This window comes from Urocampus carinirostris, chromosome 14 (assembly GCF_059441175.1).
Source record: "Urocampus carinirostris isolate Australia breed hairy pipefish chromosome 14, RoL_Ucar_1.0, whole genome shotgun sequence".
NCBI lineage: Eukaryota > Metazoa > Chordata > Actinopteri > Syngnathiformes > Syngnathidae > Urocampus > Urocampus carinirostris.
This window is the reverse complement of record NC_142362.1, coordinates 4,532,100-4,545,000: the sequence shown is the minus strand read 5'-3', so window position 1 is coordinate 4,545,000 and position 12,901 is coordinate 4,532,100. Positions and strand designations below refer to the sequence as shown.

At 42.2% G+C, this 12,901-nt stretch overlaps 1 protein-coding gene across 1 annotated transcript in view; it reads left to right on the top strand.

Annotated features, from left to right (window-relative positions):
- Nucleotides 1–12,901, top strand: part of mlphb (melanophilin b) — a 42,928-nt gene that overhangs the window by 2,766 nt on the left and 27,261 nt on the right. Inside the window, exon 2 of the mRNA XM_088353492.1 lies at nt 3,420–3,590. Coding sequence (XP_088209618.1) covers nt 3,466–3,590 — 125 coding nt within the window. The 5' untranslated portion in view covers nt 3,420–3,465. The remainder of the gene's footprint in view (nt 1–3,419; nt 3,591–12,901) is intronic.

The window sequence follows — 12,901 nt, the reverse complement described above, 5'->3', positions numbered from 1 at the left end:
TAGATAGATAGATAGATAGATAGATGAATAGATGAATAGATAGATAGATAGATAGATGTCTAGATGAATAAATAGATAGATAGATAGATAGATAGATAGATAGATAGATGTCTAGATGAATAGATAGATAGATAGATAGGTGGAAAGGTGGATAGATGAAAAGGCGGATGATAGATAGATAGATAGATAGATACATACATGATTATGCTCATGTATAGCAACAAAACAAAAGAGTGGTATAGGTATAGAATGGTGATATATATTTTTGCAGTCATGTAAAAACATTGACCTCCATTTTCAGATTTGGTATTTATTGTTTGGGCATTTATGGATATAATTTACAATTATTATATACTGTGCATTTTTGCGCTTTTTTATAACAAAAAAACAAGCTTTCACTAAAAACAGGAAAATGAAAATAATTTTTATGTTAAAATACGTAACTATTATCCTTAAAAAGGTTTCTGATACACATGCAGATCTAAAATTAGGAATAGTGAAAATGTTTACAATTGGATTTGTGTGACGTGACTCGAGCTGGTACGGTGGAGTTAGTGGGTGGATGCAGAGAAAGGATAGTAACAGTGAGTCAACATTAAAACTGTTTTAAAAACTTTCACTTGCTAAAAGACACCAGAAAAAAACAACATTTTATCCTTAACCGTAAAGTGAAACATAAGGCAGGGTTACCTTATCCCCGGGGTCCACTGTACATGAGAGTGCTCTATCTATCACTGAGATTTTTTAAGGAGGAAAACAAACCCCCAACCTGTTTTGCGCATCCACATGAAATCGGGTGGTAAAGCTATTAAAACCTGCCGCATGAAAAACTCATTTGGGGCCCGAGGCAGAAACTTTTACTACAAGTTGAGAATCCTGGATGAATTCCAGTAGACTTACAAGCTAATGCCGGTCCTAAACATCGCCGGGTCTTTTCCAACTGCCGCCCAAAATGGTTTTACCTGAGAAAGTCATTTTTGTGTATGCTCCTTTTCAAACCGTTACATCAAATTTGTTCTCGACACGCTCGTTAGCTGAAACGGATTTGCGTTGCTAATCTGTTAGCCTGGTTTAATCAATTGATTTGGGATCTTCCTCTGTTTAGATTTAGTGGCTAGGGTTAGTAAGTTAGGGTTAGGGGGTTAGGTTTACGATGTACAGGTTGAAGTTGAGGTTAGAAAACTAGGGTTGAGGTTAGAGGTTAGTGGTTGGGGGGTTAGATTTAGGGTTAGAGAAATAATTGGTTAGATTTGGGGGTTAGGGGATTAAGTGGTTAGCATTAGGGTTAGTGGGCTAAGGTTAGGGTTATTGCCTAGAGTGTTAGGGCTAGCGGTGGGAGTTAGAGGTAAACTAAATGTAGGGGTTAGGACTAGTGCCAGGATTAGGATTAACAATAGTGGTAGGGATAAAATGCTTAGACGTTAGGATGTTAGGGTTAGGGGGTTAGGTTTGTGGGGTTATGGTTATGGGTTAGGTTTGGAGGTTTCGGTTTAAAAGTTAAGGGTTAGGATAAGTGCTAGGGTTAGGGCCAGGATTAGGAGTGGTGTTCAGGTAAAATGTTTGGGGTTAGGGTTAAAGGGTTTAAAGATTAGGGTTAAGGGGTTTAGAGGTTGGAGTGTTAGGGTTGGGTTAGGTTTAGGGGGGTAAGTGTTATGGGTTAGGTTTAAGGGTTAAGGGACATAATTAGTACTATGTTTAGGGCTAGGATTAGGAGTGGTGTTAGGGTAAAATGGTTGCGGTTAGAGTTGAGTGGGTTAAAGATTAGATTTAAGAGGTTTAGAGGTCGGAGTGTTGAGTTGGGTTAGGTTTGGGGGGGGTTAAGTGTTATGGGTTAGGTTTAAGGGTTAAGGGATATAATTAGTACTATGTTTAGGGCTAGGATTAGGGGCGGTGTTGGGGTAAAATGTTTGGGGTTAGGGTTAAAGGGTTTCAAGATTAGGGTTAAGTGGTTTAGAGGTTGGAGTGTTAGGGTTAGAGTGTTAGGGTTGGGTTAGGTTTGGGGGGTAAGTGTTATGGGTTAGGTTTAAGGGTTAAGGGATATAATTAGTACTATGTTTAGGGCTAGGATTAGGAGTGGTGTTAAGGTAAAATGGTTGGGGTTAGGGTTTAGTGGGTTAAGGATTAGGGTTAAGAGGTTTAGAGGTTGGAGTGTTGAGTTGGGTTAGGTTTGGGGGGGTTAAGTGTTATGGGTTAGGTTTAAGGGTTAAGGGATATAACTAGTACTTTGTTTAGGGCTAGGATTAGGGGCGGTGTTGGGGTAAAATGTTAGGGGTTAGGGTTAAAGGGTTTCAAGATTAGGGTTAAGTGGTTTAGAGGTTGGAGTGTTAGGGTTAGAGTGTTAGGGTTGGGTTAGGTTTGGAGGGTTAGTGTTATGGGTAAAGATTAAGGGTTAGGAAATATGATTAGGACTATGTTTAGGGCTAGGTTTTTTAGTGTTAGGGTAAAATATTTTGGGTTAGGGTTAAGGGGTTTAAATATAAGGGTTAAGGTGTTTAGAGGTTGGAGTGTTAGGGTTAGAGAGTTATGGTTGGGTTAGGTTTGGAGGGTTAGTGTTATGGGTAAAGATTAAGGGTGAGGAACAATGATTAGGACTATGTTTAGAGCTAGGATTTGGAGTAGTGTTAGGGTAAAATGTTTGGGGATAGGGTTAAGGGGTTTAATGATTGGGGTTAAGGTGTTACAAGGTTGGAGTGTTAGGCTTGGAGAGTTATGGTTGGGTTAGATTTGGAGGGTTCGTGTTATGGGTACGGATTAAGGGTTAGGGGATATGATTAGTACTGTGGTTAGGGCTAGCTTTAGGAGTAGCGTTAATGTAAAATGTTTGGGGTTCGAAATAAGGGGGTTAAAGATTAGGGTTAAGGGGTTTAGAGGTTGGAGTGTTAGGGTTAGAGAGTTAGGGTTGGGTTAGGTTTGCAGGGTTAGTGTTATGGGTAAGGTTTAAGGGTTAGGGGATATGATTAGTACTATGGTTAGGGCTAGTATTAGGAGTATGGTTTAATAAGATGTTTTGGGTTAGGATTAAGGGGGTTAAAGATTAGGGTTAAGGGGTTTAGAGGTTAGAGTTTGTGTTGGGTTAGGTTTGGGGGGGTAAGTGTTATAGGTTAGGTTTAAGGGTTAAGGGATATGATTAGTACTATGGTTAGGGCTAGAATTAGGAGTATTGTTAGGGTAAGATGTTCAGAGTTAGGATTAAGGGGGTTAAGGGAGAGAGGGTAGGATTAGGTTTGTAATGTTAAATTCAAGGGCTATGGTTAGGTCTTGGTTTAGGGGCTAAAGGGTTTTAGGTTTGGGTTACTCAGATGAATTGCCTTGTTCCAACCGCAAAAGCAGTAGCAGTGTAACGCTGACGGATGGGTGAATGTTCTCGCTGGCTTTCTGTTTTAAATTCCGTATCGTCCAACCTCTTTCTTGTTTTACAGAGTCGAAACAGCTGGCGAGCAGCCCGTGGAAGAGCAACCCAGGAGAATGTTGGGCCGCCTGACGGGCAAAGAGCCCGATCTTTCCAAGCTCACCGACGAGGAAGCCAAACATGTGTGGCGGGTTGTCCAGAGAGACCTCCACCTACGCAAGAAAGAGGAAGACAGGCTTGGGTAAGCCTGGCTTAGATGTGATTTAGAATAGAAAGGAATAGAATATACCTTTACTGTCATTGTTACAACATGGGATATATTGTGACAACGAAATTGGACATGGCACTCCAGGTCCACATTTTACAGTGAGGATAAGGAAAACAAAGAGATAAAGAAACAAAGAAGATGTTTGTACTGTCCTTGTTGTATGGGCTTTGTTTTCCTTCCGGAGGGGGGTGTATGAGGGGGTGAGGGACAGACAGAGATGGCCGGATCCAACTAGATGTTTGATCTTACTGTACACACGGTCCAGTGTTTTTTTTCCCCTATTTGCTCAGTCCACGTATTGAATGGATTTGGGAAGTACAGTCCTTAAACATGCCCGATTAAAGTCGCCGGCGACGATAAAAGCTCGGTCGGGGTGTGCGAGCTGCTGTTTATTGATAGCAGCGAGCAGGAGATTTAGCGCTATGCTAACATTAGTATCCGGTGGAACGTTAGCATCCGGTGGAGCATCTAAAACTGGGTTATGTTGAGCCCATCCAACATGGACCCAATATTGTCCAGTAAGTCTTAAATAAGCCCTTCAAAACGTCTCGTAAAACCCTTTTTTTTTTTTCGACCAAATAATGACGTTGCTGCAACAACAAATTGATAAAATTGATTGAAATTGATTATTACCGTATTTTCCAGACTATAAGTCACAGTTTTTTTCATAGTTTGGCCAAGGGTGTGTTTATAGTCCGGTGCGACTGGTGTGTGAAACTATTCACACATTATTATATCATTTCACGTGTTACTTTCATACTAAACCACAAGAGGGCGCTCTAGGCATGTGTCGATCATTTCAACATTACCGATCATTTATAAAAAACATTGAGAATAGAATAGAATAGAATAGAATATACCTTTATTGTCGTTGTTACAACATGGGATATATTGTGACAACGAAATTGGGCGTGGCACTCCAGGTCCACATTTTACAGTGAGGATACTGTCTTGTCATTGTTGTATAGGCTTTGTTGTCCTCCGGACGGGGGGTGTATGAGGGGGTGAGGGACAGACAGAAGACAGAGGATAAAGATTTTATTGGATTTAGTGATTTGGAGTTAAACTGAGAGTTTGGTAACCTTGTTAGCATGTTCTTTATGGTACATCGTTACTGACATGTAATGTTCTTATACTGGGTTGGGTCCCTTAACTACTATGGTGGCACCTTTTTCTGTGGTGTGTCTCAGGCAAGTACAGCCTGGTGGCACCCATCCCTCTCCAGGTCAAAAAATGTTTCGACCCGGTCTTGAAGCAGGAACCTTTCGAGTGTTTGACGAATGTGCCAACCACTGCTCTACGGAAACTCTTCACCATACACTTATTCAGACTGTTCTATATTGTACTTTAAATTACAATTGCCTGTCAAGATTACATTTTTCACGGTTGCCCATTGCCCTCACTTGGGCCCGCTCGTTTGGCGCCAGCTGCTGCTTGTTGCCTGATTGGCTTCCCTCCTATTTAAACTCAGTGCTCTCATTCACTCCTTGTCAGTCCGTCAACGAACCTCTGCACTTGTTCTACGTGGATTTTGACTCTGTCCGGTATCGATCTTGTCTGTCTCGTCCTGTATGGTATCTTGCTCCAGTCTCCAGTATCTGGTATCAATCCCGTCTGTTTCATCCTGTCTAGTATCTTGCTCCAGTATCCGGTATCGATCCTCTCTGTCTTGTCCAGTCTGCTATCTTGCTTCAGTATCCGGTATCGATCTCGTCTGTCTCGTCCTGTCCGGTACCTTGCTCCAGTCTCCACTATCCAATATCGATCCTGTCTGTCTCGTCCTGTCCGGTACCTTGCTCCAGTCTTCACTATCCAATATTGTTCCTGTCTGTCTCGTCCTGTCCGGTATCTTGCTCCAGTCTTCACTATCTGGTATTGATCCCGTCTGTCTTGCCCTGTCCGGTATCTTGCTTGTGTATCCAGTATCCGGTATTGATTCAGTTTGTCCTGCCCTGTCTGGTATCTTGCTCGTGTATCCAGTATCTGGTATCGATCCCGTCTCTCCCGTCCTGTCTGGTATCTTGCTCCACTTTCCAGTATCCGGTATCCAAGACCGAACACGGCATTCACTCCAACTCCTGCTCAAAGTCGACACGTCGCGCCTTCTCCTGAGGTCGAAATCCGACAAGACGAGACTCGATTTGCGGGGAAAAGGACACAAAAGACGAGCACTTAGTCTGGGAACGATCTGTTACTTAAGTCTTTACAGCTGTTTGAGTTTTAAGTGAACGTTTGGCTGATGTCTTCGCATTCCGAAGAAAAAAAAGAAAAACGGTCTGCGTTAAATCAAACATTGACGATAGAAAGCGTCGGATTGATGGTCTTCTTGCTCCTGACGCTCAGGACTAATTACAGACGCTTAGGAGACCAAAAAAAATGAGTCGGCATTGTAGGAAGTTTCTGATAAGTCAATGGCGGTCTTTGTTGCGGCTGTTCACAGAGATCAGTTCGGGACACATAAGTAGGCCTGGTTTTGATGTTTCTCTCCTCCGATACAGCTGAGTTAGCTTTGTGGATTAGTGGGTTGCCGGAGAGTTAGGGGTTATGCTAAGGAGTTCGGTTTAGGGGTTCAGGATTATGGTTAAGGGTTATTGTTAGGTGGTCAGAATTTGGTTGCGTGTTAGGGGTTAGGGTTTAGGAGGTGTAAGGTTTTAACATTAATTAAAGTGAAATCTGACTCCTAATTCCTTACAGTAGAAGCATGTTCAGAAGTCGGAGAAGTTGAATTAATCGTACCGACGAGCAGTGTTCCCTCTAAGCTGCGTGCGTGCACATTCTCAGCGCACAAGAAAATCTATCCAGCGCAATGTTCCCTTGAAGTTGCGTGTGTGTGACTTTTTAGAGTTTTTGAGAACCGGCTTCTTGGGCTCACTAAAAGGAACCGGCTCTTTCGGGTCCTAAACGGCTCTTTAGGTTGTTTTTGCTTCTTTCATCCCTATATGACCAAATATTACGTAAAATTATGCACAAAATGACTTAAAGGAAGGGGGAATAGAACAAAAAAGAAAAAAATACTAAAATGAAAAAGTAGTGAAAAGCTGAGAAAAAAGGAAACAAAAGGAAGAGAGAAAAGAAGGAAAAATTCTGAAAAAAAGCCAGAAAAAAAGAAAAGAAAGAAACAAAGGAAAAAAAGTAAATAGAGAACAAAAAGAAAAAGTTGGGAAAAAATAAACACAATGAGATTTTTTAAAAGGAATTTAAATAAATAGAAAAAAAACAGGGAAAAAGAAGAAAAAGTTTGTGTTGCATTCAAATAATTTCCAATTATACCAAGTCAATCTTGTTGCCAACATTGTACTTCCACTAAAAAATGTGATTAAATACAGTTGTGTATCGTACTACTAATGATTTAGTTGCCACACTTGGGATCGCTGTTGCTCACTGTTGTTTCAAGCGTTGCTCACCGACTTTGTGTGAACGCTCAGACCCGTGGAAAATTAGAGGGAACATTTCCGACGAGTGTGCAAGAGACGAGGGGGGCTTGTCCGGGATGCCCCTTTTATCCCACATGGGATGGACTGTCCACACCCCATGATCAAGCCTCTGGCTGATTGGTCCGCGCAGTGTTGATGCAATTATCCCAATCGTCCTTCGAAGCATTGGGAGAAAGGTGATAGGTCATCGTCCTTGCCCACAGGTGAGGAGATTAAGTCATTTTTATCTGCAGAAGCAGAATTCCAAAGACACATTCCAAAGGAAATGCGGTTTCGACACCCTTCTGAAGAAATGTACTCAAGGCTGAGGTGACACGAAGAAGGACAAGTATTTTTGAATATAAGTGAAATAAAACTGCGTATAAAATAGTATATAACTTCAGAGGTTATGTTTAGGAGTTGAGGTAAGGGGTTAGAGTCATTGAGTTAGGGGTTAAGCTTAGGAGGTTATGAGTATGGTTATGGTTTGGTATTACGGTTAGGGTGTTAGTGTTAGGTGTAGAGACAACGTCTAAGGAGGACTTGGGGACTTTCATGCATGGTTTTGAATGGCGAAAGAGATCCAATGAAGGCAAATTTTCTTCGAGAAAAGATGAAGAATGGCAGTAGCAAAAAAGTCCAAAACCTGAATTTGTAAAGGACAGCTGCCTTTCTATCATTCTGGACTGCCAAGTATCTATTGAGACAAGTGGTAGAAAATTTGAAGGGCTTGTTCCAAAGACAGAGAGAAAGTCCTGGTGACTTCTGCAGATTTTTGTTGCTTCCTAAGTTTGTGTAAAAACTCAAAGGAATAGTTTTGTGGAGGGTCATTGATATGTTCACAAGTAAGGACTTCAAGGGCACTGGTCAGAAGTTAGTGTTCCGGAGCACCAGCTAGTAGTTTAAGGTTTACACCTGAGGACTTTCAGTGTGCCAACCAAAACTTTTCGGTTCGCACCTGAGGACTACCAGGGTACCAACAATGAGTTTTAGGTTCAAACCTGATGACTTCCAGGTTACCAACCATAGGTTTTAGCTTTACACCTGAGGACTTCCAGGGTACCAACCAGAGGTTTTAGGTTCATACCTGAACACTTTCAGGTTATCAACGAGAGGTTCTTGGTAAAAAACTGAGGACTTCCAGGATGGAAACCAGAAGTTTTAGGTTCACAACAGAGGACTTCCAGGGTACCAACTAGAAGTTTTAGGTTTACAACTGAAGTTTGCCATGGTTCCAACTAAAAGGTTTTGGTTCACTTCCGAGGAATTCCAGGTTACTAACAATGAGATTTAGGTTCAAACCTGACGACTTAAAGGATACCAACCAGAGGTTGTAGGTCTAAACCTGAGGACATCCAGGGTACCAACCAGAGGTTTTAGGTTCATACTTAAACAATTACAGGTTACCAACCCAAGGTTTTAGGTTGAAAACTGATGACTTACAGGATCCCAACTAGAAGTTTTAGGTTTACAAATGAGGACCTTCAAGGTACCAATGAGAAGTTTCAGGTTTACAACTGAGGACTTTCAGAATTCCAACCAGAGGTTGAAGATTCATGTTTGAGGACTTTCGGGGTACCAACCTGAGGTTTAACGCTCAATTTGAGAACTTCCAGGCCGCTGACCCGATGGTTTTAGGGCCAGTACAACAATTACACGCAGCCAGGGGGAACCCTTTAAAGGGGACTAGATTTTCTTTCATAGGTGTGCAGTTTTAAAAAATGTTTAAAAAGAGGATTCTGTTTCTAGTCCTTCTTTTTATATCTAGCCAGGTGACTTTCCAGGTGGCTTGGGACCGTAATCCCTCTATCGGCAGGAAGTTATTTGACCAATCCAATGCTTGACACAAACCCAAAGAGGTATGAACAAAAAAAGCAAATCCAATTGCGGCCCAGACGGAAAACCAGCCAAGAAAACAGTAGATCAAATCTCAAGTGTCCAAACAAGACTGCTTGCGGGCAGCACGCATCTCATTTGAATAACCAAATCCCGTCTTGTTTACCGGATAGTCCAAGATCGGATGTTTCCGATTAGGCCGGAATGAGATGATTATTCGTGGCCGCCAGCCAAATCCACTGTGGTCCAGTGGGATATTACCAAAGCACTGTGTTCTATTTAACCTATTGATCTAACGATCTAATCATCTGGTCCTTAAAGAAGGCAAAATGAAAAACAAGCATCTTCTCATCCTTCCTGGGTGTTCTGCCAGATTCTTCTAAACATGCCTATGCTTCAGGGCTGGGACGAGTTCCCCATTTTCCACTGCTTCAGCTCTTTTGGTCCGGGACCCGATACCTTGCTCAAATCATTCTTCAAAGAAAAGTCACACTGAGAAAGAGGAAGGACGTGTCTGTTTGAGAAGGACTTTTTCCTAAATTCTTAAAACGTTATGGTATAATGACTCACTGTAGTTCAAACAGCAATATGCCACATGCGCTCCGCAGATATTTACCGTATTTTCCGCACTATAAGGCGCACCGGGTTATAGGGCGCACCCCGAAAAAATAGTTTTTGGTCCTATTTTTGACATACATAAGACGCACCGGATAATAAGGCGCTACAATGGGAACGTGGACAAAACAGTCAGATAGTTCAGTCCAACTTATTACCTCCTTAACATTCCGAAAGCTTGCAAAGAAGCAAATACGTGTCTCAGACATGTACGGAAACAGTGTCCGTACGATGTCACTCAAATGCATCGTTCCAAATATCATTCGGAAGGTTAAAGTCTTGGGATTCAAGAAATGCCAACCATTCCTTAGTTTCTATTTTCTTTTTCGCTCGCAACTTTACTGTATATATGACAATAAACACTTGGAATTGAGTTTAATTTAAAAATAGACACTCCATTCCATCCATTATCTGCACCGCTGATCACAGAAACATCGAGTTCAGTCTGAAACAAGATACAGGGATAATATATATAGCCAGAGTAGCTCACCGAAGTCGTTGTGTTCATAATAATGTGCAGCCGTTCTCCTCTTATACCCGTGAGTTTAGTAAATCCAGGAGAATAAAACATTTACAAATACAAAATAGTAAAAAAATGCTTTCTGTATGCCGTCAGCCACGTGCTATACGCATTCATCTTTTTCGGCCAATTGCAGGCTTTGTTTTGCCGTTTAAGCCAATGCCAGCCTGTAAATGATAAAAAGGATCCGCCCCTTGACCTCCGAATAACTTTAGCCAATAGTGATCGATTCAAATGATGATTGACACACTGGTTAGCCAATGAAACGCCGGTAAATAAATCCCAGCATACACCGCGGAATACTTGGCGTTCGGGGGAAAATCTAGTCGGCGGCTGCAAGTTAGTTGCAAGACTTTGCGAATTAATTTTGTTCCATAAATAAGGCGGACTGTATTATAAGGCGCATGGTCAGCTTTTGAAAAAAATAAAGGCTTTTAGGTGCGTCTTATAGGGTGGAAAATACGGTACTCAGTGTTTGCAAAAGTTAAATGAAGGAAGTACACTGAACATTGTCGAAGCCACATCTGGATACCTATAAAGGAAGAATGTAACCTGGAAACTTAAAATCTCCTCCGTAGACCATTAACCTTCACCTTGTGGTTCTTTTTTTATGACTCTTATTGTAATTCTGTCACAGACCAGGAACGGAGACGGGTCCCAATAGCGTTCGTTTACTCGGTTTTTACCAAGAAGGAGAACAGGACTTGCATTTACGATCCGATGATCGTCGGTCACGGGTAGCAGATAGCAGGAACGCGGAAGTGGCACTTCCGTGTCGAGCGAAGGTAGTTGTTGGCACCGAGAAAAACAGGTCGATAGCCGGGGTGGAGGAGCAGAGACAGAAACGGGTCCAGAAACGAGGTCGGCAACAGGTATCAGGCAGGAAACGGGGCAAAAACAGGTTGATGGCCAGGACGGAGGAGCAACAACAGAAACAGGTCCAGAAAAGGGGTCGGCAACAGGTATGTTGAAGATAAGACCAATTTGTTGAATCGTCTCGTACGTGTTCAAAGAAATGCAGGAATCAAAATGACATAAGAGGGAGTTCTTTTTATTGATACACAATTTCAACAAGAGACTCAGCGAATCAAAGATATGCGTGTGTCTTTATAGTTTTCAACATAGCACGTGTACCCGGTTTGGCCCCGTCCCTTTTCACGCCTGAAGGCGTAGATGCCCAGGGTTCCGTCCTTTTTTGGAAGTGTTTTTAAGTATATGCCAGTTTATGTCACCTTGCCCTTTGCCGTTATCTGTTGTCCTCCGTTAAGGAGGATTGTTTATACTAATTCGTCCTTCGAGACCTTCCCGAGATGTAAACAACATTTCTCCCAACTGTAAGCAAGTCTTTCTACATTTCTTTCTAAATGTATGCAAATCTATTCTACAAATGCAAGTTTATTTTCTACAACAGTATCAGGCGGGAAACAGGGCAGGATAGTGTCGGAGAGTACAAAAGCTTGCCTAGCTAAGAGCATAGGTTCGCAGACAGTCTGACGGGTTCTTTTCGGAAGGCGGGAGTTTAAATAGAGTCCAACAGCCAATCAGGTACCGTGGATGTTGGAGCGAATCAGTAATCATGACAAATTCATTTAATACAATGTTCAACAGGAAAACAGGAAGAGACCTTAAAGTCAGAGAAACTGTCCTTGCTCCAGATATCATTATCACTCTTAGAAATTGTGACCAACTCCAGCCAGCCAACCCTGGCCTAAGGGGAGCTATTATGTCCTATAATCGATGACGAGTTTTGGAGAGTACTTGCTGTGATCTTCTAGACGCAAGCTGGAATTGAGGAATGTTCCTGTTTACACCCCTGCCCTCAAGCTCTGTACCTGGAGTCCAGAATGTGTTTAGGATTTCAGCTCATCAAACTCTCCTCATGATTTGAAATTGATGTCAAATCAAAATTGAGTTTATGACAATTTATTTGGGGAAACTGTGACAACAAAAGGAAAAAAGGATAAATGGAGAAAAAAACAGTCCTGAAAAGTCACATAAGACTAAGACTAAAGTCTGTGGATGACTCACTACTGGCAGAATCCAAGTAGTCCAGGGGTGGTCGAGGGCCAGAACAGAGAAACAAATACCAGGGCACAGCAACAATCTAACAACTTTTATATAGAGGTGAGATTAGATGCAGGTGTGCGCAGTTGGGCCACCCTAGATTGGAATCCGCTAGAGAAGTGAGCAATACGTGATAGATAGAGCTTTTTGGTTTAGGGTTTTTTTGAGCATATATTTCTTTTTTTTGTATTCTATTTAGTTGGGCTTTAAAATTAATTTTTTTATCAGTTAGTATTCCAAGTAGTTTTTGACATGTAACATTACATTTTTTCATTCAAATTCTATTCATTGCGAATATGAATATTATTGGTATATAAAATGGCACCTCAGTTCGATGATTGTCCTGTCCCGGCTACCCGTATTTTAATTCTGTTTCCTATATCGATCCCCGATCCAAGCTTCGTTCTCTTGTCCTGGCGACCTGTATCCCGATTCTGTTTCCTGTATCGATCCCCGATCCAAGCTCCGTTCTCCTGTCCCGGCTACCCGTATCCTGATTCTGTTTCTTGTATTGATCCCCGATCCAAGCTCTGTTCTTCTGTCCCGGCTACTCGTATCCTGATTCTGTTTCCTGTATCAATCTGCGATCCAAGCTCCGTTCTCCTATCCCGGCTATGCGTATCTTAATTCTGTTTCCTCTATCGATCCCCAACCCAAGCTTCGTTCTCCTGTCCCAGCTACCCCTATCCTGCCCGATTCCTTTTCCTGTATCGATCCCCAATCCCTGATTCCCGCTAGTCCCAGCTACCCGACTTCTTCCGGTCCACGACCAAGCACTGTTCTCCTGTCCCGGCTACCCGTATCCTGATTCTGTTTCTTGTATTGATCCCCGATCC